The following is a 27006-nucleotide window of genomic DNA, read 5'->3' on the forward strand; positions in this document are numbered from 1 at the left end:
CATTTAGTTATTGGTAATTTAAACGATCGAAAGAAATCCAGTCTGCCTTTATCGAGAAACCGGAGGATCAGCTAACGGCCACTCTGACCAATTGAACTCGAATGGCGGCACCAGATCGAAAGATATGCTCCGATTTTCGCACAAGGCTTCTATGGAGTGGGCGCAACCGTATCCCTCGTTTGTATACTTTAAAATATAAGAATTGCCAGTATTGACACTTTTAAGACTCTGAAGGGAACTGTCTCTGTTGTCAGAGCAGAATTTTCCTTAGGTTCAAAAATGGGCGCAAAAACAAAAGCCAAGAAAAATGGTCTGCAAGAGCTTAGGGCAGCTATGATCTCTAAATTACGTTATTATTGTTTTCTAATTTTGTTGTATAGCGGCAGACATGCCTTGCCAAAGTAGTTGAGAATATCCTTTAAAGGCTCTTTCCCGCAAATAAGATTTTTAAATTTTAACTGTTTGCTAATAAGTCCAGCTGATTGACAGTACGTCCGTAGCACACTCAATATTGATGATCTCTCAAAATTGCTACCACACTGATTAAAGTTCTTCCGCTGGCGAACTCGTTTTTCTATCTGAGTATTAGGTTCAAATTTTCGATTAAAATTTCCATAAAGTAGCAATTAAACAATTTAATACCCTAAAGCCTAGTACTCAGATCGACAAACGAGTACGCTACCGCAAAAACTTTAATCTTTCCAGTGTGACCAGCATATCGAGAGTTCTTCAGAATTAAGCGTGCTACGGTCGTACTGTCAATCAGCTGAGTTTGTTGACAAGCAGTTAAAAGATATTATTAACTACCTTGGCAAAACAATTCTGCCGCTGTACAAAGAAATTAAAAAACAATAAAATTTAAATTTAACAGATGTTTTTTTTAATTTACTGATAATTATTTGCTAATTTAAAGTTCCTAGCTGCACTTTTATTGTGTTTTTCGTAAATTTTTGATCTAAGAATTATTTGGCTCTGAGAAGAGGCACCCCAGATAGTATTAATGTTGTTTTGTCCTCACATGTAAACTCCTGCAATCGACTTTTGTGAGTTTTTTGAGTTTTTCCCTCCATTTCTTATAATGTTCAGTGAGAAGCGCACGCCAAAAGATTAAATTTTTTAATCTTTTCGCTAGGGTTCACCCAAAGTTTATTTCCGCAGACGTGGCAACGCTATGGAATTTTCTGGTATTTTTTTCGTCGATCAGGAGACCGACGTGAAAAAAAGGCCCGACGAAAAGTGAACGCCAGCTGTTTGCCTCTCGCTCTCTCTCATGACTGGCGTACGGTTTTCGTCGATCTGGATACAAGCTTAAATATTTTTATTTAGGACAAAACGCAAAATTGAGTACTGGCGCTCTGGTAACACTGCTTCATCGTGCCATGGATAAATAGCGTTTTGTGAACCTATTTTTCGGTTAATTCAAAGTCAGGAGCTTGTTTCACACTAAAAGGCATTGTGGCAAAGCTTTACACAATCGAAAATAGTTATTAAATAATAATTTTCAAAGAAAACGAATTTTATGCCAGGGAGGTGTGACCAGTTGGCGGTGAATACAAAATTCTAGCATTTTCCAGCTAATCTTGCGAGATTTAAGGGTATTTCGAGCGGAACCAGCTGCGGGCCCTCTGCAAGTCGTCGACAAGAAACAGCCCAACAGCTACGCTACACGAAAAGTTATTCTATTCGCAGCAAAACAGATTTTTTTGTTTTAATCGTAAGTACTTCAGTGCAAATACAAATTATATTAGATGTAAGATCAGATATGCCTAGTTATCGGCGGTGAACTCCAATATCTGCATTTACGCGAATTATGACGAATCCTTTGTCTGCGCCTTTGTTAGAAAAGGGGTTATGTACGAACTACGTGGGTACATATGGCGTGGTTAGTCATCGGTCGCCCATAAAATGTACGCAGTAAAGCGTTTAGTGGCCAGCGGGCCTTTGTCTGACTGTACCTTGCACATTATTTAATAAGAGCGACAGAAATATGCACACTTTGGACCCCCAGTTTTTTTTTTCTTTACATTCGCAGTTTCCCTTGTTTCGTTTCCCCCTCTTCAAATCCTCCATTCGCCATGTCAATGTGTCGCTTCAAAATGGCGCCGAACCACATGTCTTCGTTATCGGTTCGTCTCATTCGGACGTTCGTTCGTGTCATTCGCTCTCTGAATTTCATTTAACAAAGTGGTGCGCGCAGACGGGGCGCTGGACTTGAGGCAAACAACACATACCTAGTAACCGATTGTGATAGCTGTTAAAAATAGAATTCCGGACGTAGTCTGAAATTGACCCGAGCAAAATTTTTAACGTTCATTTTAAAGGCAGAAACGTAAATTACGTTACAAAAAATATTCTTTGGCTTGCTCCTCTTTTGTTCGTTGTTGAGTGAGTGTGTGCATGCGTGTCAATTTAACAGTGCAAAAGCTCGTAAGTAAGAAAAAAAAAAGAACGAAAAGAGATCTGTCTCTTTGCTATTGTCGGCTCACAAGTATTAGTAAGCTCTGCGCGAGGTTAAATTAAATTACAAATTCTTAAACACGTTCACACACGCACCCGCTCGCCAGTTGTGAGAAAGCAACAGGCGCACACGCACGCACACACTCACCCAAACCACACACCAGCATATAGACCTTCGATTACTTGCGAGGACAAGCGGAAGCGGCAAACACACGGCCAGACTTATTTCCGTTGAGTGAAAGTGTAAGTTTCAGTTCCGAATATCTGCCAATGTGTACTTGGAAATCTATGTATTTCCATTTTTGCGTATTCGCTGCCTTGACAATTTCCCCAGTCAGCCAACACATATAGAAGCAACATATAGGCCGTGTTGGTGTGTGCTGTGTGCACAATGACCTCGTTTCGTGCCGCGCGCTACCTAACAGAGTAACGTCAAAATTTCACTTTATTTCTCGTTTCTTTGTCGATTTCTTGGGCGGGCGGTTCTTCTCGCCTCGCGTTTATTTCATTTCTTCATCCGACATTATCAAACTGTAAAAATTAAGTGAGTGCGAAAGAGACAGGTGGAGTGTGCCCGTTCTCCGCTCGTCAATGTGTGAGTGTACAAAGCACATGTACGCGAGCATTTTTAGGTTAAGGGTTTTTTACAGAAGCCTAGTTTTCATCAGATTTCTTTAAAACAGAGGTGTAAGCTTTTGAATTCTTAAGTCATATATAAGCACCACTAAACAACTCTTATTATTCACTCCCACGAGCTCAAAATACCAAAAGCAGATCGTGTAGTGACGCCTTAGACACCATTTACTGTTCTTTCACTCTTTAGAATCTTGTAATATTGAAACTCTCTAGTGACCTTGACAACTTTCTGTACCTGATTTTGTTGTCACATTTTTAAACTGAAAGAGCTTCCATCTCTGATCGATTTTTTCCTTTGCAGCAATTTATTGTATGAGTCAAAAAACTGAAAGACCAGTGCTATCGGGTCAACGCATCAAGACCAGAAAAAGAGATGAAAGAGAAAAATATGACCCAACGGGATTCCGTGATGCGGTCATTGCTGGTCTCGAAAAAACTGAAGGCGACCTGGAACAAATCTCTAAATATCTAGACAGCGCGGGCAACAAGCTCGACTATCGTCGTTACGGTGAAGTTCTCTTTGATATATTGATTGCAGGAGGTCTACTAGGTGAGTCATTTTGCCTAGAAAGGTTCCCAAACTATTTTCTGACTTTCTATTGTTTGTTTTTGATTACAGTGCCTGGCGGTTCCATATCTCAGGATGGCGAGAAGCCGCGTACAAACTACTGCATCTTTGATGCTCCCGAGAGCATGGAGGCCATGCGCAACCATGAGCAGGTTTGTAACAATTTCGTAAAGTATTAGATCATACAAAGATAAGATATTTAATAATAAGACTGTCAAAATGTGCTTATATTATTTAGATTATTAAAAATAATTGGACGTTTTTAAAATTAGCCAAATAAATTGTATGATTAATCTTTTCTCGATCGACCATTAAGTTTCGTTTTTCAAAAGAAATTGTATTAAAAGTAGTTTTTCTGCATATCATTAGAACCGATTATAAAGTTTTACAAAATAATCGGTGTCAAGAGAATGCAATATGAATCGACACATTTACTTGTCTCTGGTTTGTTCTAAACACTAACAGTCTGGAGATTTCTTATGCGTCAACATATATTCTATATATAAAATACTCTATTTGAACAAGAAACTCGATTAAATCGAAATGCATATTATTAGAACCGGTTATCCATCTCAACAATGTAATCGGTGTCACTATATGCTAAATAAAAAGCAACATTTTACTTGTCTTTACTTGCGAAATTACTAAACTAGCAATCTAAAGATTTCTAATGTTGCTACAACGCTTACCATTATGGAAATGAATTGATTCAAATGGCACAAAGAAATTAACCTGATCATGTTTTTTACATTTTTTAGGTATTTGTTAAGCTTATCAGACGGTACAAGTACCTTGAGAAAATGTTCGAAGAAGAGATGGGAAAAGTTCTATTATTCGTAAAGGGCTTTACTCCAAGTGAACGCATCAAGCTTGCGCGTATGACTGCGCTCTGGTTAGGTAAGCTATTATTATTAAATACGATTGGGTTGGTGTTTATAGCCGGCCAATCAAAATATTAAAATACTTGAGTCTCGATAAACACATTTTAGACTTAGATCTGATGGCCAAAACTAAACTCACTCTTGGTATACTGACTCTTGGATGACTGCCCCATCCAAAAGCCACGAGCCCAAGGACAAGGTCGCTTTCAGACCCTGTTAAGCTCTTTTGCGAGAACGATAGACTAAGCGTTTGCATCTCTTCTTATCCACAGTTAACGGCTCTGTACCGCCAAATGTCTTACTGGTACTAAACAACGAGCACCTGATCAAGGATGGCATTGCACTGGAGTTTCTACTAGAGCTGTTCCAGACGTTCAAGCAAGAGAAGGGCATTGCATATCTGATACAGGCGCTTAAGAAGGGTGGACTGGAAAGCAAGTAAGTTTATATATTGGCTTGTAATCAGTGTGGAATGTTCTCAGGAAGATGATTCAATCAGCCAGTTGTGCATCTTTAATTGATATTCCTAGAGTAAGAAAATTCGACGGAGTTTTACCCATTTCGCAAATGAACTTTTGCTTCATTTGGGTGCCGATTTAATTTCGTACACTATTCAAATCAAAATTATCTATTTCGTTGATCTGAACTAATCCATTTCGTTTCACTTCAGACTTATGGACTTTTTCCCACCAAACAAACGTACTGAGGAATATTTTAAACAAGTTTTTCTTGACAAAGAACTCAACGAGATCGTTAAGCTGCATAAGGCTCAGGCTAGCCAGGAGGCGAAGCGCGAGCTGCAGCAGGCGCTCATCGATGATATCAACGATGACAAGCCACACAATGAGATAACCTCAGACATTAAGGAGTTCTCTCAACGCACCAACATTCCCGATCATGAAATTATTGTCATTGTAAGTCGAGATAACCGATGTAAATACCGTCCGTTTTATCCTTAATTCGTGGCTATCTATGGTTTTTCCCAGATTTGGTCCACCATCATGTCATTGGGCGAATGGAACAAAAAGGAGGAGCTGGTTACCGATCAGGCTGTTCGTCACCTAAAGACCTATTGCACATTGTTGCAGGCTTTCGCCTCGACAGATCGTTCAGAGTTAGCTCTAATCTTGAAGGTGCAGGAGTTTTGCTACGAGAACATGAACTTCATGAAGGCCTTCCAAAAGATCATTTTGTTATTCTACAAGACCGAGGTCCTGTCCGAAGAGATCATCTTGCGCTGGTACAAGGACGGTCACTCCAACAAGGGAAAGATGCATTTCCTCGAACAAATGCGCAAGTTTGTCGAATGGCTCCAGTCAGCCGAAGAAGGTTGGTATTTCTTGAAATAGGACTAGTGCAATTTTTTGAGAATGGTCTTGTCCTAAATGGCTTGATTCTGGTACACAATTGCAAGAGAAATTTGGGTTTTTGCTTGCCTCGTTGCTTTTCATAACACTGAGTTACGCAGGCCAATGAAAACTTGAACAATATAGTATTTAACTTTACGGAAAATGTATAAGCAAGTGCAATTTATGAGATTGATTTTGCCCTAATGGCATTTTCATTGTACAAAACTGCAAGAGCATGTGAGTTTTTTGCTTGCCTTGTTGCTTCACAAATCCCTAAGCATCACAGGCCAATGAAAACTTGGACAATCTTCTAACTGACATCACTGAGCATACTTCTTACCAAGCTTTTAAAGTGCTACTATAAATTTGGGGCCAATTTTAAAGGGTTCATTTACAGTATGCAAGAGCATAAGAATGATTGGGTGTCCATATAACCCACTTCCATGGTTAATTTTGGCCAATAATTGTTTGGACAACTACACACATTAGTATTAACTATCCTTCTGCACAATCCCGTTAAATAAGCTCCAAACGTTTATACGTTAGATTGAGCTAAAAGGGAATTATGCCAGAGCATTTGAATGGTTGGGTGTCCAAATAACTTCACATAGTTACATTTGGCCAATAATCATTTGGACAGCTTTACTAAAGCAAAATAAAATTAGTTTTTAACTTTTTTAAATTGCATACTTATGTTTTCCCCCTATTTATTTTCAGAATCGGAATCTGAAGACGAACAAAAGAATGGAGAGTAACACGTTGGTTAATGGCTAAAAAAAAAGGAACAATACAATCGGAGCCGCCCTTTACCATCCGATAATTCGGAACCAGCATCTGCAACAGCCAGTCGAACTATATATACAAACCACCCTATGAATAACGTCATTTTGAGAAACTCCACCTATATAACACTCAAAAAATTCCAACAATAAAGGAGAGAGTAAAACAACCGTCATGCTAGAAATTAAATGTTCGTAGTCCTCTGTCCGATATCTTAGATTTCCAACTGCTTTCTGTATATCAATCGAAATTTCACATTTAGTTCCCGTTGAAACACCCAGTATACCCAAGATGAACAGATAAGACAAACTGATAAAAATGTGTTAATAAAAGCTTAAAGTATAACAATACCAAAAAAAATCAGAAAAACGCAGTCAACGCTCGAAACGCAACTTCATACAGGAAATCATTCGATATCTATTAAACTTCGAGACCGACTAAAATTCGACTGTACTGTCGAAGTTAACTGTGCGGAAACCGATTAGGAAATATAGAAAAACAAGGATGGTAGAGACGCTTTATGTTAAAAAAGGGCTGTTTCCCGTTTGTATGTTCGCATTATTTATTTACAAAATTATTCCCACATATGCATATAACATCAAGACGTAGTATTCTTCCTCAAATGATCCGCTCCGTCGACAAAAAAGGACATCGACGAGTTGTTTTCAAATCGGAGATTGAGAGATCAACATTGACTTGCATGCTAGCAAGTTTCACCGAAACATATTTGAACAAAATCGATGAAATTACGAAATATTAATTGCATGGAAGTACATATAAGTATACAACCATTAAATGAAAAACAACACTGAAAAGTATTTAATTGTAAGGAAAAGGTAATTATACCCGTTACTCGTAGAGTAAAAGGGTATATTGTATTCGTGCAAAAGTATGTAACAGCTAGAAGGAAGCGTTTCCGACCCTATAAAGTATATATATTCTTGATCAGGGTCACTAGCCGAGTCGATATAGCCATGTCCGTCTGTCTGTCTGTCCGTCCGTATGAACGCTGAGATCTCGGAAACTATAAAAGCTAGAAGATTGGCATTTTGCATGCAGATTCTAGGAGTTCCTACGCAGCGCAAGTTTGTTTCAAAAAGGTGCCACGCCCCCTTTAACGCCCACAATCGCTTGTATACGATTTTAAAAATTTAAATATTTCGGAAAAGTAAAAATGCAGTTTTATTGTGTTTATCAATACCTATCGAAATGTAGAAGAAAATTTTCAAATCGGACCATTCGTTAAAAAGTTATGCGTGATCAAAGTTTCTATCTCCATCTCCCTCGCACTCCCTTTACCTGAGTAACGGGTATCTGATAGTCGGGGCACCCGACTATAGCGTTCTCTCTTGTTTTAATTTTATTTTCAGCTCAGATTGGAGTTTTGCGCAATTGGGGTGCATGTTAACGTTAAACTATATTATAGGGCTTAAACATATTAGTCAAAAGTTTGCATGCAGTGAAGATTGGAAGCTCGGTGTTTTTATACCCTTGCAGAGGGTATTATAATTTTGGTCAAAAGTGTGCAACGCAGTGAAGGAGACATCTCCGACCCTATAAAGTATATATATTCTTGATCAGGATCACCTCCTGAGTTGATATAGCCATGTCCGTCTGTCCGTCTGTCCGTCTGTCCGTCTGTCTGTCCGTCTGTCTGTTTCTACGCGAACTAGTCTCTCAGTTTTAAAGATATCGAATTCAAACTTTGCACACACCCTTCTTTCCTTTGCACGCAGTATATAAGTCGGAACGGCCGGGATCGGCCGACTATATCCTATAGCTGCCATATAACTGATTAATCGGAAATGCCATAACTCTGCTGTTTGTTAAGTTACGAAGTTGGGACTTTCTATGGGTTTTATATTTGGCCAATCAATACGACGTACCAAATTTCATAAGGATCGGCCGACTATATCCTATAGCTGCTATATAACTGATTGATCGGAAATGCCATAACTTTGGTGTTTGTAAAGTTAGAAAGTTGGGATTTTCTATGGGTTTTATATTTGGCCAATTAATCCGACCTACCATCCTTCATAAGGATTGGCCGACTATATCTTATAGCTGCAATATAACTGATTGATCGGGAATGCCATAACTTTGGTGTTTGTTAAGTTAGGAAGTTGGGACTTTCTATGGGTTTTATTTTTGCCCAATCAATCCGACATATCAAATTTCATAAGGATCGGCCGACTATATTCTATAGCTGTCATATAACTGAACGATTGGAAATGCCATAACTTTGGTGTTTTTAAAGTTAGGAAGTTGGGATTTTTTATGAGTATTAAGAATGCATCATATGAATAATTTTGGAGAATATAATTTGCAGAATATTCTGCAAGGGTATTTCAACTTCGGCTCCGCCCGAAGTTAGCTTTCCTTTCTTGTTATATTTCTCGTTCGTGGGATGTCGGAAACTCTAGGTTGATTGGACTATACATGTACATATACATGTAGTAATGATAAAACTGGACATACATATGTATATAGGCAGGGCCGTAACCAGGTTTATAACACAAAAGCACCTAAATCTATGCTGCACGGTTGCTCGAAAAACTTCAAATGAAAGCAAAGCGAAACCAAACTATTGTATATATATTTGACTTTTAAAAGCTAAGTTTCGATAACAGTACTTCAAATTTGCAAAACAAAAGCAAAATTTTTCTGTCGCATTTCTATCAGCAATTTGGAATCAAATATTTTAAAAATAGAATCTGGGAGCAAGATGGTTCCTAATGCCGGCCGAAAAAAAATATTAAACATTTATATTTATATAAAGCTCGAAACATTGCTTTAAAATTGTATGTGTTGCTAAAAATGGATTTCTAAGCTTTAGTCGAACCTGTTACAGTTTTCTGTAAAAGAGAATGGTTCTTTTTTGTTATACCCTTGTAGAGGGTATTATAATTTCGGTCAAAAGTGAGCAACGCAGTGAAGGAGACATCTCCCTATAAAGTATTTATATTCTTGATCAGGATCGCGTCCTGATTTGATATAAGCATGTCCGTCTGGAAATACCATAACTATAACTAACCATCTGACCTACCAAATTTCATAAGGATCGGCCGACTATATCGTATAGCTGCCATATAACTGATTGATAGGAAATGCCATAACTTTAGTGTTTGTAAAGTTAGGAAGTTTGGATTTTCTATGGGTTTTATTTTTGACCAATGAATCCGACCTACCAAATGTAATAAGGATCGGCCGACTATATCCTATAGCCGCCATATAACTGATTGATCGGAAGTGCCATAACTTTGGTGTTTGTAAAGTTAAGTTGGGATTTTTATAGGTTTTATTTTTGGCCAATCAATCCGACATACCAAATTTCATAATGATCGGCCGACTATATTTTATAGCTGCCATATAACTGAACGATTGGAAATGCCATAACTTTGGTGTTTTTAAAATTAGGAAATTGGGACTTTTTATGAGTATTAAGAATGCATCAAATGAATAGTTTTGAAGAATGTAATTTACAGAATATTCTGCAAGGGTATATCAACTTCAGCTCCGCCCGAGGTTAGCTTTCCTTTCTAGTTATTTTTTCAAAATAACGATTTTTCAGAAGTTGTATATTTTAAAATTTCAAAAGATAAACAAAAGATTCTCTTGTGATTTCAAAAAAATTTTTAAAAAGTTAACCTTTTTGACAATTTATGAATTTTCCATATATTCTAAACTAAATGTGGGAATTAATTTGTGGCCGAATGTGGGAAAAAAAGTGGGCAAGCGTTTAAGCTTTTCAAATTTCAAAAATTCGATTTGAGTCGACCCAAGTTCTTTGAGCTCATGCCCGTCCGAATGAACTTCAAAATCGAATATAGATCTCGTAGAGGGCAGATATTGGGCATAATTTTTTTAAACTCGCACTGAAATACTTGCTTAGTTAATATTTATCAATACTAGAAAAATGTTCCCAATCGCACCATTACTTTACAAGTTATAAAATATTTTAAGTGCTTCATATACTTGAAAGAGCGGGAGAGAGCGAAAAAACTGGTAGCGGGGGCGGGGTGATGATTGCTCTCAGCTTGTTGTGTTTTGCATTGCAAATCCTCCTTCCTAGTAATGAACATGTATTATAATTAAGTATAGTTTTTGGAAATACTGTTTTTATTCAACATAAATTTTGTTTAAAAGTAATTTTTCTTGCATTTCGTATTTCATGTAATGTATATAGTACTCGATGTTATATAATAACGCATATGCTATTTTGTATTTGTTTGCTAAATTTGTAGTTATTCATCATATTTGAACAATTTCAATTTACTCGGTAACGGTTAAAAAATGAGCCTGAAGAATACACTATGAACATTGGCGAACATGCAAATACAAGGTTTAAATTAGCTGTAGTTCCTGCGTGTTAGTCGTGTGTATGAACGTGGTGTTGCTTTAGAGCCTGATGTGGTGGTGCAGCGGCGAGTGGAAACGGTGGCAGTTCGTCAGCCCCTTAAATTGAGACAATCTAATTTCCATTTTTTTTTTTTTTTAGTAATTTAAGTAATTATTTAGTTTTATAGTTTGGAAGCTGAACTTCAGGGTCAACAAATTTAGCTTGGGGCGCTTGGCAATACTTCTTCGTCGTGGATGCGGTGTATTATAGGGCTTAAGTGTTGCGTGCTTAATAGTGTGTATTCGTTACTTTCGCTAGCTTAACAACAGACATTGATGATTTTCGGGGATTTGATGGGCCGGTGGCAGCTGCACAAGTGGCCGTTGCCCTCGAAGCAGCGAAATCGGTCATTTGGGTCCATTTCGGTTCTTCGCAGGGCAACAATGCTGAGTGGCTACTTGCGTAGGCTACCAGCGGCACTGGAAAGGGTGATCCGCTGCCGTTGTTCCTCCTAATCGCTGCACATGATAATAACAAACATAAACGACATAGACATATAAAACCTCAACAAAGACTACAGACGACGGAAATTAATGTACAAAAAAGAAAACAACGCAAAAAGAGGGAAAAAGTTAAAAACAAAATTCTTGGACAGGAATGTATGCAAAATTTTAAAGTGTATGTATACAATATAAGCACATTCCTGGACCTACTGCTCAGAAATATGTGCCTTAGTAAAAAAAACGAACAAACTTTAACAAACTCGTATTATGCTTTCGTATGCTCCTAGGATCATGTCCTCTAAACTATATAGTAAGTATTGGCATACAAACATATATATCAGAGTATATATATGTGTGTTTGGTGTGGGTATCATATAACTGTTACATACACAAGGACCGGTGTTTCAGTTTCCCTATACAAAGACAACGGCAAAATTATTTTGAAATCGAATATAATCCTAGCTGTTGCCCGACTGCCAAAGGATGAGTTTACTTGGGTTTAATATTTAGTGGGTGGAGCTTCTCTTGTAATAACTTGAACTTTTCCTGCTGGTTAGGTGTTGATGCTGGTTCTCTTTCTGATTAGTTATGTTTTTTTTTGCACTTAAAGAATTTAGTCGGTGAATTTGCGATTAACGTTGCGTCCGAAGAGGGCGTTACGGATCTCGGGCACCAGCTGCTGTGAAATCAGCTCTAATCTGGACTCCAGCGTGTTGGGCACCTGCAGGGATTATTGAGTTTAGTCAAGAGTGTGGTTCTACCATAGGTCAAGAGTGTACAAACCTTAATGCGTCCGTTCAGAGCCAGCAGCTCAACACCGCCGCAGGTATCAGCAGAGAGGAAGTCCTTCTCGTCGATGAAGAGATCGACGTTCTGGTTGATCTGGGCCTTGTACTGCTCCACGGCACTGGGCAGGACATCGCGCACCAGAGGCACGTCGACCTCGCGGCAACGCAGGATCACCTTGGGTTCCATGACCTGGAACAGGCCCTGGACGATGAGCTTGGTCAGCACGGTCTGGTACTCGGACTGCTTCTTGGTGACCTCGCCGAGACGCTTGCGGGCATCGTCCAGCACGCTGCTCACATGGTCCTCGCGCACTTTTAGCACCTGCAAGAAGGTTCAAAGGAATACCAAATGAGTTGGTTCCCGAAGGCCAAGGCCACCGCCTAGGGAACACCCACCTTCAGGCGAGCCTGGTTGAGCATGTTGGAGGACTGGATCTTCTTCTGCAGCTCCACCTGCTTCTCCTTCTTCTCGTAGTACTCCATGATCTTGAGACGCTGCTGCTGGACGAGGCGTCCCTTCTCGATGTTAAACTCCTCCTCGGCCTTGGCGTCGATCTCCTCGGCTTTTTCATTGGCCTCCTGCTCAATGAACGCCATCATGTGTTTGATCTGAAACAGTCGTCCTGTTTAGTAGTTGTCCTTTTCGTCACATGATAACTGCATTCGCTGGGAATCGTCTAATAACCCTATCTTCTATTTATTTTCGTTTAAGTTTTTGATAACGTAAGGGGTTTGCTGGTCGTGTGACAGAGAGTGCGAGTGTGGGGGCGCTGGGCTAGTCGTCTCGCTCGAACACATTGCCCCATTGCGGGGCCGTGTCACATGACCAGCACCAATTTTTTACTCACTTTTAATGAAAAGTATTTTGACAAATACTTTGGGAGGTTTATAATAACTAATAAATCTGAGCATATTGCGGGTTCTCTTTAAAGATTTAAGCCAATCAGCCTAATGTCAGGCCAATAAGACTGCGGATGAAAAGTTCACATGACTTGGGGGAACATTTCGGATCCCATGACTTCGCCATCTTTATTGTTGGGAGACAAATTTTCGAGGAATCCCTTACTTTAAGTATTATTCCCCATGTCCAAGAACGACCTTCGTCGCTTTCCCGCTCTCAATTACCTGTTTCTGTACATCAGCATCGCTCAGTGCCATCTTGACTGATTTTTTCACTCGCACAAAACCGAACCGAAAGGAAATTCAAGTGTTTCGAAGAAGTCCACGTAAAACCGTGCCTGTAATAGTTACAAATTTAGTTAAGCTAAAAAATTCAGAGCCGAGTAGGGTTGGAACTATTTGTTAACTCGAGGAAATTGGAAAACGATAAGTTACTTTTGCCTTCTGCCCAACGTCTGAAAATTTTCACTGCAAATCGATCATATGATTTCACGAAAAGTGTGACCCTGCAAGCGAAGGGGTTAAAATGTGTATTTGTTGATGAGTTAGCGCTGTCGGACCATCAATGTCACTATCGATAGCCGGTGATATCGATATCGTTATTGTGAAACAACTGACGAAAACTTGACCAAGTAAAGACCATTCAGACCATTTAATATCATAAAGATTTAATTATCATCAAAATAGTTGCAAATATATATATAACAAATTCGTTATAATCTCATTGTTAAGTTTTTAAAATAATCTTTATTCTTTTTTTTGACCTGGGCTAAAAATGCTGTAAACTATATAATATAACTCAAATTTTTAACCTGCGTCTTTGACGTCGACTGTTTTTGTAAACGCTTCGCAACCAGATTCATTATATTGCATTTTTAGGTGCTAGTGCGAAGAGGGTATAAACAGCGTACTTACAAATTCGATATCGATGTTTTCCCATCCTTGCTTCGTGGTGACTGTTTTTTAATGTACACACGCTAGCTAAAAGAACATTTTGTTTTCGTCGGTGTTTCGGTGAGAAAAAAGGCTTTTATTTACATTTTACTCTTGAATCTTCGCACTCGAGAGCCATGGAGACGCTCCTGGAGCAACAGCGGCGCTACCATGAGGAGCGCGAACGCTTGGTCAAGCTTATGGTGGATGAGCATGCGACCAAAAAGCCGGGTGAAAAGGAGCGGATCCACTCGGAGCACAGGCTAAAGTACCTCATGGAACTCCACCACAACGCGACGTCGCAGCTGCGCGACCTGTACGAGGACAAGGACAACGAGCGAAAGGCGGAGATCGCCGCTCTCTCGGGACCCAACGAATTCAACGAATTCTATGCCCGCCTCAAGCAAATCAAGCAATTTTACAAATCCCATCCGGCGGAGGTCAGTGTCCCGCTATCCGTCGAGTTTGACGAGATGATCCGGGTGTACAACAACCCAGACGACATGAGCGCTCTGGTGGAGTTCACGGACGAGGAAGGAGGCGGACGGTATCTGGACCTCAACGAGTGCTACGAGCTCTATCTAAACCTGCGGGCGGTGGAGAAGCTCGACTATATCACTTACCTGATGTCCTTTGACCACGTCTTCGACATACCGCGTGAGCGAAAAAACCGAGAGTACCGAAAGTACATAGAGACCCTCAATGATTATCTGCACCACTTTATTCTGCGTATCCAGCCCCTGCTCGATTTGGACGGTGAGCTTCTAAAGGTGGAGCTCGACTTCCAGCGCCAGTGGCTTCTGGGTACATTCCCCGGCTTCTCGCTTAAGGAGACGGAGTCGGCGCTGGCCAATACAGGCGCCCACCTCGATCTCTCTGCTTTCTCGAGCTGGGAAGAGTTGGCATCACTGGGACTAGATCGTCTAAAGTCCGCTTTGGTCGCTTTGGGTCTGAAGTGCGGCGGCACCTTGGAGGAGCGCGCCCAACGGCTGTTTTCCACCAAGGGGAAGAGCACTTTGGATCCCGCCTTGATGGCAAAGAAGCCCAGCGCCAAGTCCGCCAGTGCGCAGTCTCGTGAGCACGAGCGCCACAAGGAGATCGCTCAACTGGAGGCGCTGCTTTACAAGTATGCGGAGCTTCTCTCCGAGCAGCGAGCGGCCACCAAGGAGAATGTACAGCGAAAACAGGCTCGAACCGGTGGCGAGCGAGACGACAGCGACGTGGAGGCCAGCGAGTCGGATAACGATGACGACCCCGATGCGGACGACGTGCCGTACAATCCCAAGAACCTGCCGCTCGGCTGGGACGGGAAACCCATACCTTATTGGTTGTATAAGCTTCATGGCCTGAACATAAGCTACAACTGCGAGATCTGCGGCAACTTCACCTACAAGGGCCCCAAGGCCTTCCAACGGCACTTCGCGGAATGGCGCCACGCGCACGGCATGCGCTGTCTTGGCATTCCCAACACCGCCCACTTCGCCAATGTCACCCAGATCGAGGACGCGATCACGCTGTGGGAGAAGCTGAAATCGCAGAAGCAGAGCGAGCGCTGGATAGCCGACCAGGAGGAGGAGTTCGAGGATTCGTTGGGCAACGTCGTTAACCGGAAAACGTTTGAGGATTTAAAGCGCCAGGGACTGCTCTAAGGAGTTGATTTATATGTCGCTGAAAGACTGGTCAATCGTATGCGGTGAATAGTAATCTTGATGATTCGAATTAGTTTTGTTTTAAAGATTTGCAGCCCAGAAAGAACACCGAAAATATTCTAAGATTACCAAACTATTCCTCTTGATATTTAACGACCTTTAAAGTTTTTATTATTTAAAAAAGCTAATGTCTTGTAAACTATTCGACTTAACACATAATCAACTATAAACTTCAAACTTTAAATCAGCCAAGGATATGAGCTTGCATTTTTAATCCGACATTCTCCACAGTGGCCAGGGGTAGCAAGGAAATGGTTTGGGATGGCTGTGACTCTGCAGTCTGGGCCTGTAGCCAGGGAAACTCCTGGTACTGGGACTCGTGACTAAAGCGGACAAATGCATCCTGGGTGGTGTGCAGGTGGACTTTGAACTGGCAGCTTCCTGCAGGAAGTTTGGGAAGCTGTTTCAGGCGCTCGGATAGTTTGTAGATGGCAGCGCGCAGTTGCTGCTCAAATTCTATTAAATGAGGATCCTCCACCGTTGATTTGCCACCTGCCTCCAGAGATTTAAGGTGAAGTTGGTAGCTCTCCAGCGGTTCATTTTCTTTTTGGTACACTATCACCACCAGGCACTGCAGCTCCTGGCGGATGAGCAATTCCCGGGCGGATCTCAAAACGCTCGCCAGGTAATTATTGAGCGGCGGGAAAATGGAGACAAAGACCGGCGTGTTGTAGACTCGCCTCTTTTTAAATATCTGTGAGGGGTATAAACCACGAACATACAGAATGTGATTCAGGAGCACCTCTATCGCCTCCAAGTGAATGTCAGCCGCAATCTCCGCCTGCATTTCGCAAGCAAGCGCAACTTAATTAAAACAATGAAGATTCAATGAATATAGAAGATTGTGAGTTATCGATAGTACCGAATGCTCATAAAAAGTTCTTATTGAAGTATCTTTCCCAGGATTTTAAAGATATAAACTAGTTTGAGTGATTTCAATTTAATTATGAACTTTTTGTTAAATAAGATACCATCTTATTTCCATTTAATAATTTTATAAAAGTTTTTTATAAATTAATTTTAAAATATTTTTTAAATTTTATATCTTGCAAGCTATTATTTAAAACGTGAAATTACTATTTTAATCAAAGATTTAAAAAGAGTTTACTCATTTGTCTTAAATAAAAAAAATTCAATTTAATATTAAAATGAATTCAGTACTATTCAGTTCAGTTGTAATAAAAAAATTTAAGTTAAATAACAAGATCGAAAATCATATTTACGCAAAACTTATTGCTTACTTAAAGCTCCATTCAATATTGAATTCCCAATTGAAACCAAATAAACGAATCCGTTCGATTTTAATATCATGCAGCATGGCATCAATCGTCGTCAGCGATACATCGTCGGACGCAAGAAACTATCGAAAGGGCTCGCTGGCGCGTTCTTCCACCACTAGCTGAAAAAATGGCTGAAATCCTAGTGTGTGTGTGAAGGAAACAGTGTGAGAAAAATTTGCGTTTGCTACCAATTCGGAAATAACGGAGTTGCGGCGTCAAAATCGGACTCCATTGCCCCCTGTCCACCGCAGCTGCCACGCCCACGATTTCCTTCGAAGGCGGCGACGGGACAAACGTCAGTCGGAACGTCCGAAAATTGGCAATTGATGCAACTCTCGGCACTCGGCTATCCACTCACAGCGGCCTGCAATTACAGACAAGCCAGGCCAGAAACTGAATCCACCAACTCCGGCGGGTTATCATATCGAAATGTGGCTACCAGGCCGAGCAGAGAAACTACCAGGCGCGGATAACTAGATGAAAATTGAGCGACGAGCACTCCCTATATGTAATATATATGTAATACACACGCGCCTGCCCCGCCGACAGTGTACACACATCAATATATCGGCTTGATACACACATACGCAGTTGCATCAGCATGTCCGACCGTGATTCCGATTCCGAATCCGACGCTGGCCCGCCCGTGAATCAGCAGCGGGCACAGCGGAACCGGCGCTTCATCATGCGGATCGAGTTCAAGGACTCGGACACGGCCTCGGATCGCGACCTGGACGAACTGCCTTCTTGTTCAACGGCGACGAGGCTGCGACGCAGCGCCCGCCGCCAAGAAGTGGACTCGGAATCGGACGCCGTCCCCTGGAAGTCCACCCGCAAGCTTCGCAGTCGCCATGGACCGCAAAGTGACTGTTCGTCCAGCGGCAGCGAGGTAATGCTTTCCTTCCTGACCTTCACTTTTGCTGCTCCTTCCTGCTGTCATCATCTTTCAATGTTCCACATACTTAATTTCAGATCAACCAACGGCCCAAGCGCATCAGCAAGCGGAAAAAATTAGAATCCTACCATGAGGAGGAGCAGGAGCAGGCGAAGGCGCCCAGTGCTTCTGGCAGACTGCAGCCCACGACTGCTGAGCCCGATCCCGGTTTCAGTTCCGACAGCAGCAGCAACGATCTGCTGGAGAAGTGCCCCATTTGTCTGCTTACCTTCCGGCAGCAGGAGATCGGCACGCCAGCCACCTGCGAGCACATCTTCTGCGCTGCCTGCATAGACGCCTGGTCCCGAAATGTTCAGACCTGTCCGATTGACCGCATCTCGTTCGACCGGATTGTGGTGCGGGAGTCCTACGCTAGTCGCCAGGTGGTGCGGGAAGTCCGGGTGGACTTGAGCAAGTCCAAGACCGAATTGGCACTGGACGATGAGGCAGAGGGCGCGGTGGCTTCCGAAGAGGAGCTGACCAACTGCGAGGTCTGTGAAAGTCCGGAGCGGGAAGATGTGATGCTGCTTTGCGACAGCTGCAATCAGGGATACCACATGGACTGTCTGGACCCGCCGCTTGACGAGATTCCCGATGGTTCCTGGTACTGCGACAATTGCATTGATTCTGAGGACGAAGATCCCAATGAGCAGCTGGACGACTTGAGTCAGTTGTACGATGATATTAGGGGAATGGGCTTGCCGGAGACTCGACTCAGGGTGCGGGAGGTGCAGCAACCCCCGAGAATCCTGCGCACCAGCCAAAACGAGCGCATTCGGGCAGCCGTACTGCGACGCACTCGCTCCGGTATTGCATCAGCTGAAGATTCAACTTCAACCCGAACGCGTACGCGCACTACCACCACTACCACAACCACTACAACAACCACTCGTCGCACAACTTCTAGCACCACCAAACGTCCCGCTCAGCGTCGCCGGCGGAGGAGGACTCGCCATCGCACCTACGTGGTTGAGTACGACCTGAACAACTTTGACGAGAAGTTTGCCCTGAAGACGAGCAAGAAGGTAATCCGGCGACGTCGACGGCGGCGTCGCCGTGTCGTGGCTTCTGCCTCTAGTGCGGAACCTGGTCGTCGTCTTACCGCCAGCAAGCGACTGGCGGAGCAGTTGGGAGTGAAAACGGACGGTGTGCAGCGTTCACATCTAAGCGGTGGAGGGGCCTCCAGCTTCTCGCTCTTTGGGAACGCCAACGATCTGGAGTACTTCTCAGACAGTGAGCCAGACCCTGGGGGCAGTGCCACTTTTTCTGGATTTGGAGCGACTGCCGTGCAAACCTCAGTGCGCATTGCTAGTATAGGAGCACCGCGCATCCGTAAAGCGTTGCTTCAAGGTAAAGCACGCGTAGCTGCCACGCCTTCAGTTCCGTGTCCAGCTTCAGCTGGAGACATACTGTCCTCCATTTTGGATCTTCAGGATCGCTGGCACGACGCTTCGCGCAACCTGGGCGATGTCCATATTAGGGCAGATGGTACCCTCAACCTCCCCCAGAGACCAGCGGTTGCAGCAACACGAGTAGCAGCGCAGCCAGAAGCTTCTTCGAAGCCGGAGGAGCATGTAACCCAGGCGCCACTTTACCAGCGCGGAGGAGCCGGACCCAACTTTGGTAGGGGTGGAGGATCAGGAGCAGGTGATAACTACAACAATCGTTTCAGCGGAAATAACAGTTACAGGGGTGGTGGAGGAGGCGGCGGAGCAACAGGTGGTGGTGGAGGATCTTCCTCGCGTCAAGCGACGGGCAGCGAAGATGGCCAAGCGGTCGGCGGTTTCAGTAACCAAAACTTCAGTAGTCCCAGCTCCAACAATGGCAACACAAATGTGTCAAGCTTTACTCCCTTCCACCTCCGCTTTAACACGCCCACCCGCCAGCAGCAACAACGCCAGCAGAACTTGCCCCCTGCCAACCAACCCACACCACCTTTTCGAGGAAGTGCAGCACATTCGGCTGCGGTGGCATCGCCAGTGGGCAGCTTTCCAGGACAGCCTCCGATGTTCGCTCCTCCTGTAAATCACCATGCGGCACCGGTAATGGGACTGCCGCCATTGCTAACAGTACCACCTCCGCCCATGCCTCCCGCCAGTCTCCCATGGAACACTCCGCTATTCAAGATGAACACGCTGCAGCAGTCACCGTTAAAAGCCAATGATCGAAACGTGGATGACGATGCCGACAATTGTCCGAACTTCTCAATTTACTCGCAGGAATCGCAGGCGGTGGCCAATGCCTCGGCTATGTCGTCGGGGGTTCCACAAGGACCGGCTGATGTGTCTGATAAGGTATGATACTGACATAATTATACTTGAAAAACGTCAAACCAATTTAAAATTAACAAAAAAGCGTTGCAAACTTTTGACTGAAATTATAAGACTCTCTGCAAGGGTATAAAGATTGCGATGGTATTAGTTAACAAAAAGTATTCGAAATTTGTTTTAGATAGCTAATGTAAATACATTACTTATGTTATGGGCTTGACTTCACAGAGTCCCTTTATTGATGACTATTATGATTTTACAAACTGCAAGAGATATAGAAATCAAATTTTGTAGGCATCCCGAGCAGATCAAGTTTGTCTATTATGTAGTAGATCATTTTTCTTCCACGGGATTAGTAATTTGTGACAGAGTAATAAATTCTAAAATTTTTTTGGTTTTACATCCTTGTTTGAAACAAATTCACCAGATAAAAAATTTAAAATTATAAATATTTAAAATTTATAAAAGTCAGTTTCCACTAAATAAATCGAACCTGAAGGCTACTTGTTGGTTTGGCTCCCTGTCATTAGGAAATTATATAATTTGATGAATATTGTCTAGACTAATGTTATTGGGAAAAAAGAAGGTCATAGTTTTGAAAGGTGTGCAAAAAATGTAACTTTACATATATGCTTAAGTTCTTAGTTTTTTTCTGTACCCCTCTAATAGCAAGCTTTGGTTTTCTTATTTTCATACACTTAATCGTTTCTACTATGACAGGATGATGACGATATGAATGAAGATTTAGTACAATTAGATGATGATGACGATGACAACGAGATACCATTGCCCCCGGGACCCGAACCCGAATCCGTACCCGAAAAAATCAATGATGATTTGTACGAGCCGGAGAATCCAACGGATGAGCCGGATGACCCGGAAGTAAACGAAAAGTCCTGTGATGGTAAGCCCATAGAAGACTCGGAGGCCTCCGATCACGAGTCCAGCAACAGCATCTCCAACGAACCCGCAGCCCCTCTAGAGGAGAACGATGTAGAGGAAGCTAAGTCGCGCAGCACTCCCAGCCCGGTGGTTAAGGGGGACCGAGTTGCTGACCGAGATCGGGGTAAGGGCGTTTTAGAGCTGTATGATGACAGCGACTGGGAGGAGTTAGACATTGACAAGCCGAAGGAATATGAGAAGGCCCTTGGGACGGGTACCGAGGGACATGCCAGCCCCAACTCGGCGACATCTAAGAAGCCAGATTCCGAAAAAGATGGAGATGGTGAGAAGGATGACAACGCAAGCAGCAGCGAGCACGAGCAGGACCGCTCTTACACGCCATGTCTGGACGAAAAGAATATGGCGGAAGGTGAGGAGGATGAGGCGACGACTGGGGCAACGGAGCAGAACGATGCCAGCACCAGTCCCAAGACGGGTTCCTCTAAGGCTTCCGATGACGAGGAGGATCCGGATCAAGCTATCGTCACGCATGTTGTGTCAGAGGATGATCTGACCAACGAGAACGGCTCAAAGCGACGCAGTCGAAGTCGCGGCGGGGCGGCCAAAAGGGGCAAGTCCAAGTCTAAATCGCGTTCAAAGCGCAACAAGGATGAAACATTCAAGAAGGTTGGTAAACGACAGAAGGATCGCAACTACCGTGCTGACAAACCGGACCCAGAGCAGAGCCCCGAGCTGGGTTCTAGGAGTCGTACTCCAAAGAGCCGCACCAAGAGCCCGAAGCGAATCAAGACCGTCAGTCGTAGTATAAGTGGGAGTAAGAGCAAAAGCAGGAGTAGGAGCAGGAGTCGTTCTCCCAGCCGCATTCGGAACAGGCGTCGCCGTGGCAGCCGCTCCAAGTCATATTCCCGCTCCCATTCAAGGTCCCGATCGCGTTCCAACTCACATAGCCGCCAAAGATTTTCTCACCGTGGACGGGACCATCAGCGTGGCTTTATGCGTGGTCGTGGAGGCCTGCGTTTCAACTACCGCAACCAACAGTTTCACAACAGACCGTTCCAGCACTACAACCACAATTACCACCAGAATCATAACTACCACCAGCAGCACCATCAGCATCAGCATTACTTTAACTATAACCAGCAAGGTCAGCACCAGCAGTTCTTTCAGCGTCCTAAACGAAGAGAGCTACCTCGATATGATGTACGGAATGTGGTGGGTGCATCGAGGCATCAACACCACGCTAAGGATCGCTATGGACGAGACGCAACGCGGTCGGGCAGAAGTCGTTCGGGAAGGCGCAACTCGCGTAGTTTCTCGCGAAGCGTTTCGCGAGGATCGAGGGGTTCCCTGCGTTCCCGTTCTGGTTCGCAAAAACGGTTTCGCAGCTTTAGCATCTCGCCGACGCCACCACCAGGAACCTCCCCTTCACCTCAGAAGCAAGGCGGTCGAACAACATCTTCGGGCAGACGCTATGCCGCGCGCTCTCCCTCGCCGCTGCAGCCTCCTCCAATTGAAAGAGACCGTAGCCAAGTGTCTCTGCACTCCAGAGGATCCCGCTCGCGCACTCCCAATCGCATTAATGGAGGAGGTAATAGATCGCCCCTTTATATCGGCTCACCGCGTTATACGCCACGCTTGAGTCGCAGTCGGAGTCGTTCCAAAAGTCCCAAGGATGCCCCCAAGAAGAAGAAAAAGAAGTCGGATAAGAAGAAAAAGAACAAAAGGAGAACGGGTAGCGGCAGTCCGACGACGGCCGCGCGGATGCGACGCATCTCGCGGCAGCGCGATCCCTTTGAGGATGCTGACGACTTCCTGGCGCCTCAGAGAAAGCGAAAGAAGGGGGGAATGACCACTAGTCAGTGGTCACCATCGCCTTCACCAGGCCGCTGCGATTTCTTACACGATGGCGTATGCCAGGACAAGAACCCGTCTTGGACGCCGCCGCTGGGATCGCCCAAAGGTCCCGGTGGTCACTACGACAATGATGGCGGTTTGACGCCCAAGAGGGCAAAGCGCAAGCGGGATAAGAGCAAAAAGAAAAAGAAGCAACATCCCCTGGAGAAACAACGCAAGGAGAAAAAGCGTAAACGGCGCACACAGACGCCAGAGCCACTGCCCTCTAAGGAGATATTTGCCTCGGGCAATAACATTCTGGTGAGCGTGAGCTTCAACAAGGAGTCAAACACGAACAATGCGATCTCCACGTTGGGTTCTCAGCAACAGTCGATAGTCACTATGCCATCCGGCAGGGAAGATCTGTTGAGCAATCGCATAACCTCTATCGATCTCCTGACTAACAGTAACATTAGCAGCGTTGTGGGAGCAATCAAGAAGGGGAAGCGGGACAAGACCCGCAAGCGCAAGAAGCTGGAGGCTAAGCCGGTGGCCATCATCGATCTGGAACGCTCACCCTTCCAAGTGCACCAAGAGCCGGCGGATGTCATTGTGCTTACAGACAGCGAGGATGCGACGGACCAAAACTCTACGAGAAGGGAGCGGGACAGGGACCACGATTTAATGAGGGAAAACGGACAAAGGGAAAAAACCCCGCAGGTCGGTTCCCTGGACACAATCATGGAGACCTCGTATGAGAACATGACACAGTCAACTGGCCCCAAGACGCCGCCGGAGCCTCCCCTCGTCAAGTTCAACCTGCCCACCAAAAAGATGCAGCACAAGGCGCGCAGCAATCCGCTCCACGAAGACGCTGATGATATTAACTCTGCAGACGAGCTAGAGACGGCCTGTTCTCTGGCTCCCGAGGAGCAGACGCCCCAGCACGGCCACGGCACCCATGATGGGGGGCAGAAGATCGGTCCAAATACACCTCCGGAGTCGGGACCATGCTCGCCAGATGCCTACGATCCCTTCGAGCCAACCAAGTCACCCTCTCTCTCACCACGATCGCCCACACCAACGCCGTGTCAAAGCTTGGATCAGCAAGCAGCCGGAATGCCGGTGAGCAGTGCAATTGGATCTGGATCAGGAGACAAAAATCAGAACGATGCATCTCATGCAACCGTGTCCAATGCGAGCACCAGCACCCAGACCCAAACAAGCGTTCTCAACCCGGTGGACCTGGTGATGGCGCTAATGAACAAGCCGAATCAGAGCGGAGCTATCCAGCAGGAGAGCGAAGTGAGCTCCGCCCAGTACATCAGCAGCAGCTCCGTCAGCCTGGCCCTGGGTGTTGGGTCAAGCACTGGTGGGGGAGGAGCCGGCGGAGGCGACAGCCATGACAAGGGGCCTGATGGCAAGACGATCACCGTTCTCTCTAATGTGCTGCTCACGAGCAGCAGCGTTGTGTCCAGTTCGCAGCACATACCGTCTATATCTAGTCCAACGCCGCCTTCGAAGAAGTCCACTCCGCTGCCCAAGGCCGGTGGAAGTGTGGCCAGCAGCAGCAGTGGCGTTGGCAACATGCCCACCACGAGTGGTGGAGTGGGTGGCCTGCGAAACGGCAGCGCCATCGGGAATGCCGGAGGATCTAGCAACGCCCTAGACGACTCCTTTAACATGGATATCGAGAGCCCCTATTCTCCTGGCTCGGCGGACTACGAGGACCTGTTCGAGCCCCCCACCTTACAGGAGGGCAGTAGGCGAGCAAAGGGTGGAGCCTCCGGGGGCAAGGTGGAAATTTTCGATAACCTTTTTGGAAGCAGTTCGCCCGTGGGCAACATCCGGGTGTCATCACGATACAACACAGCGGCGGGCAAGAAGTCGCATCGCAGCAAGGGTGACCGCAAATCAAAATTAAAAAGTGAGTAGTGTTTTCAGTCAAAGCCTTGTTGAACTTCCGAACGACGTTAAAAAGTTATTTTAGTTACCCGTACTTATTTATGATTTCTTACCAAAAAAGATAGTTTAATTTTTCAATGCTAATAATTTAATTATTTTAATTTAATTTAAGTTTGTTAACTAATGTGTGTTTCATGAGGTGATTTGTGAAAACTAGTTGGTATAATGCTTGGCAAAAATTAAAAAAAAAGGAAATTTCAAAAAAAAGAAAAAATACTTTGTTACATTTGAAGATCTAGGCAGTGTTAATGTATGTATGTAATAACCAGCAAATCAGTTAAAAAATTAAGTTTAGAAGAATAAACACTGCTATGCGCCAGTCAAAAAAGCCGAAGCCAAGTCATTGTACAATTAGATAAACAATTGAAATTTAAAAAATTCCTTCACTCTTTAATTAAATTTTATTTAAATTTAAGGTTCAAGAAATCCTGATATTTATGACGATGTGCCGAATTCGGCAACGGATCTGCAAAATAAGGACAGAGTGAGTAAAAACTAAACACGCTTTTAGAAACAAAAAATATATAAATTTGGTATGTGATTTGCAGCTTTTACGCAAGTTAAATCGACAAGAGCGTGTCGTCGAGGAGGTGAAATTGGTGTTAAAGCCGTACTTTAACAAGAAAGCTATCACTAAGGATGACTACAAGGACATCATGCGGAGAGCCGTGCCCAAGGTAAATAGAATAATTCGTTAAGTTAGTCCGAATTAAATTAAAAAAAAGTATCTGCAATATATACACACCACATGATAATCTATCAAATTAGAAGAAGTTAGTATACGTTTTATTTTATTTTCTTTCCATTAGATCTGCCATAGTCGATCCGGCGAAATTAATCCACACAAGATTAAAAATCTTATTGACGCATATGTAAGGAAATTCCGAGCAAAGCACAAGAAGTTAAGTCTCCTTAACACGGGGCAGGTTAGCAGTGCGGTTAAATGTGCCGCGTATTTAAAAAAACTGTAAGCGAGCAAACGGGAACCTAGGATGTGGCAGTAAGTCAAAATTCACATTTGCTTTTTATTTAAACACCATAAAAATCCAGTTTGTATATTTTCAGCGTTTGGTAGAAAAATCTAAAGAATTTTGCGGTCGCATGCATTCCTACAATCTACCAACAAATGAAACCAACAATATTCAGCAGCCACCATCGCAAAACTATGGGAAAACAAAAGGAAAAACTCATAAACTGTCATTAACTATTGGAATTTAGTTGCTAAGTCAATTTTAGGTCACTTTACGAATGATTTTAGACTGTAAGCGAAACACAGAAGTGAAGATTTTAAATATTAAGCAGAAGCAAGTTTTGCCACCTTATTTTCGGTTTCCCAAAGCACTACAAAAACACTTTATTTATATCAAGACTAGTTCATTAGATTGTTTATTCGTACGACACCTGTAATGATAATATTATAACTATTTTGCATGAGCATTAACCAATTGTAAGTAGTTAAGCGAAGGCAAAACAAATCTGTATTTTACCTCTGATAATTTAAATATTTAATTTAAAACACATCTGAAAAAATTACTGATAACCTCAAACCATTGGCTTGCATTGAATAGCAAATTCCTCACAATGTCGTTCATGCAGTCGAGTATTTTTCTTGAACGAAGATTGTTATCGAACAATTGTAATTATGTATTCATATGAATAGCTGCATGGCCAGTTATGCAGTTCTTCAATAAAGCACTTGATTTTGCATAGTTTGTCAGTCATTATTTTTGAATAAAGAGTAAGAGTGTTGGCATTGCAACACAATTGATAACAGTAAATATAAATATACAAATTGTGCTAAATCGTTTTGTAAATATCCATATAAATAAAAGTAAAAGCGATTAATAACTAATCCAACAATGTTGTCTTTATTGATCTTGTCTTTTACCTCTTTACTAATACGTTCGATTCGGAACCTCCCATTAACAGCTGGTGCAAATAAAATCTCAATTTAGTTTCAAATTTCGAAAATCTTTCT

General features: G+C 43.5%; 5 protein-coding genes across 9 annotated transcripts; 3 read left to right on the forward strand and 2 right to left on the reverse strand.

Annotated features, from left to right (window-relative positions):
- Positions 1-1589: 1589 nt before the first annotated feature.
- Positions 1590-7479, forward strand: LOC108041273 (protein krasavietz). Of its 4 annotated transcripts, XM_017119168.2 has the most exons (9): positions 2164-2427; positions 2622-2700; positions 3395-3643; positions 3713-3813; positions 4420-4558; positions 4815-4980; positions 5213-5456; positions 5529-5871; positions 6609-7479. In XM_017119168.2, the coding sequence occupies exons 3-9, from the start codon at positions 3406-3408 to the stop codon at positions 6644-6646; spliced, it is 1269 nt and encodes a 422-aa protein (XP_016974657.1). In that variant the 5' UTR covers positions 2164-2427; positions 2622-2700; positions 3395-3405; the 3' UTR covers positions 6647-7479. The 4 variants fall into 4 exon arrangements, with proteins under 4 accessions (XP_016974648.1, XP_016974657.1, XP_016974665.1 ...); XM_017119159.2 differs by lacking the exons at positions 2164-2427; positions 2622-2700 and adding an exon at positions 1590-1714; XM_017119176.2 differs by lacking the exon at positions 2622-2700.
- A 3288-nt stretch (positions 7480-10767) lies between these two features.
- LOC108043008 (V-type proton ATPase subunit E) lies at positions 10768-13757 on the reverse strand. Its single transcript, XM_017121535.2, has 5 exons — positions 13637-13757; positions 13427-13539; positions 12698-12910; positions 12297-12623; positions 10768-12234 (listed from the first exon to the last, which is right to left on the reverse strand). The coding sequence occupies exons 2-5, from the start codon at positions 13457-13459 to the stop codon at positions 12127-12129; spliced, it is 681 nt and encodes a 226-aa protein (XP_016977024.1). The 5' UTR covers positions 13460-13539; positions 13637-13757; the 3' UTR covers positions 10768-12126.
- Positions 13758-14023: 266 nt separating this feature from the next.
- On the forward strand, positions 14024-16038 carry LOC108043009 (splicing factor 3A subunit 3). The gene has a single exon (XM_017121537.2). The coding sequence runs from the start codon at positions 14272-14274 to the stop codon at positions 15781-15783; it is 1512 nt and encodes a 503-aa protein (XP_016977026.1). The 5' UTR covers positions 14024-14271; the 3' UTR covers positions 15784-16038.
- LOC108043010 (DNA polymerase zeta processivity subunit) lies at positions 15926-16685 on the reverse strand. The gene has a single exon (XM_017121538.1). The coding sequence runs from the start codon at positions 16628-16630 to the stop codon at positions 16028-16030; it is 603 nt and encodes a 200-aa protein (XP_016977027.1). The 5' UTR covers positions 16631-16685; the 3' UTR covers positions 15926-16027.
- Positions 16686-17237: 552 nt separating this feature from the next.
- On the forward strand, positions 17238-26880 carry LOC108043006 (serine/arginine repetitive matrix protein 2). Of its 2 annotated transcripts, none has more exons than XM_017121533.2 (7): positions 17238-18012; positions 18096-20351; positions 21048-24990; positions 25445-25512; positions 25577-25705; positions 25838-26028; positions 26079-26880. In XM_017121533.2, the coding sequence occupies exons 1-6, from the start codon at positions 17725-17727 to the stop codon at positions 25997-25999; spliced, it is 6846 nt and encodes a 2281-aa protein (XP_016977022.2). In that variant the 5' UTR covers positions 17238-17724; the 3' UTR covers positions 26000-26028; positions 26079-26880. The 2 variants fall into 2 exon arrangements, with proteins under 2 accessions (XP_016977022.2, XP_016977021.2); XM_017121532.2 differs by having other exon boundaries at positions 26094-26880.
- The last annotated feature ends 126 nt before the right edge of the window (positions 26881-27006 follow it).

The sequence above is a fragment of the Drosophila rhopaloa genome, unplaced genomic scaffold (assembly GCF_018152115.1).
Source record: "Drosophila rhopaloa isolate 14029-0021.01 unplaced genomic scaffold, ASM1815211v1 contig_155, whole genome shotgun sequence".
NCBI lineage: Eukaryota > Metazoa > Arthropoda > Insecta > Diptera > Drosophilidae > Drosophila > Drosophila rhopaloa.

Excerpts from the sequence above, each read along its gene's own strand:
- LOC108043010 (XM_017121538.1), bottom strand. The coding sequence starts at position 16,630 with ATGCAGGCGGAGATTGCGGCTGACATTCACTTGGAGGCGATAGAGGTG.
- LOC108041273 (XM_017119159.2), top strand. The coding sequence starts at position 3,406 with ATGAGTCAAAAAACTGAAAGACCAGTGCTATCGGGTCAACGCATCAAG. Across the intron at positions 4,981-5,212 it reads AAGGGTGGACTGGAAAGCAA|ACTTATGGACTTTTTCCCAC; the intron begins GTAAGTTTATAT and ends GTTTCACTTCAG. Across the intron at positions 5,457-5,528 it reads ATCATGAAATTATTGTCATT|ATTTGGTCCACCATCATGTC; the intron begins GTAAGTCGAGAT and ends GGTTTTTCCCAG.
- LOC108043006 (XM_017121533.2), top strand. The coding sequence starts at position 17,725 with ATGTCCGACCGTGATTCCGATTCCGAATCCGACGCTGGCCCGCCCGTG. Across the intron at positions 24,991-25,444 it reads CCGCAAATCAAAATTAAAAA|GTTCAAGAAATCCTGATATT; the intron begins GTGAGTAGTGTT and ends TTTAAATTTAAG. Across the intron at positions 25,706-25,837 it reads TGCGGAGAGCCGTGCCCAAG|ATCTGCCATAGTCGATCCGG; the intron begins GTAAATAGAATA and ends TCTTTCCATTAG.
- LOC108043008 (XM_017121535.2), bottom strand. The coding sequence starts at position 13,459 with ATGGCACTGAGCGATGCTGATGTACAGAAACAG. Across the intron at positions 12,624-12,697 it reads TCAACCAGGCTCGCCTGAAG|GTGCTAAAAGTGCGCGAGGA; the intron begins GTGGGTGTTCCC and ends ACCTTCTTGCAG. Across the intron at positions 12,235-12,296 it reads CTCTGAACGGACGCATTAAG|GTGCCCAACACGCTGGAGTC; the intron begins GTTTGTACACTC and ends TAATCCCTGCAG.
- LOC108043009 (XM_017121537.2), top strand. The coding sequence starts at position 14,272 with ATGGAGACGCTCCTGGAGCAACAGCGGCGCTACCATGAGGAGCGCGAA.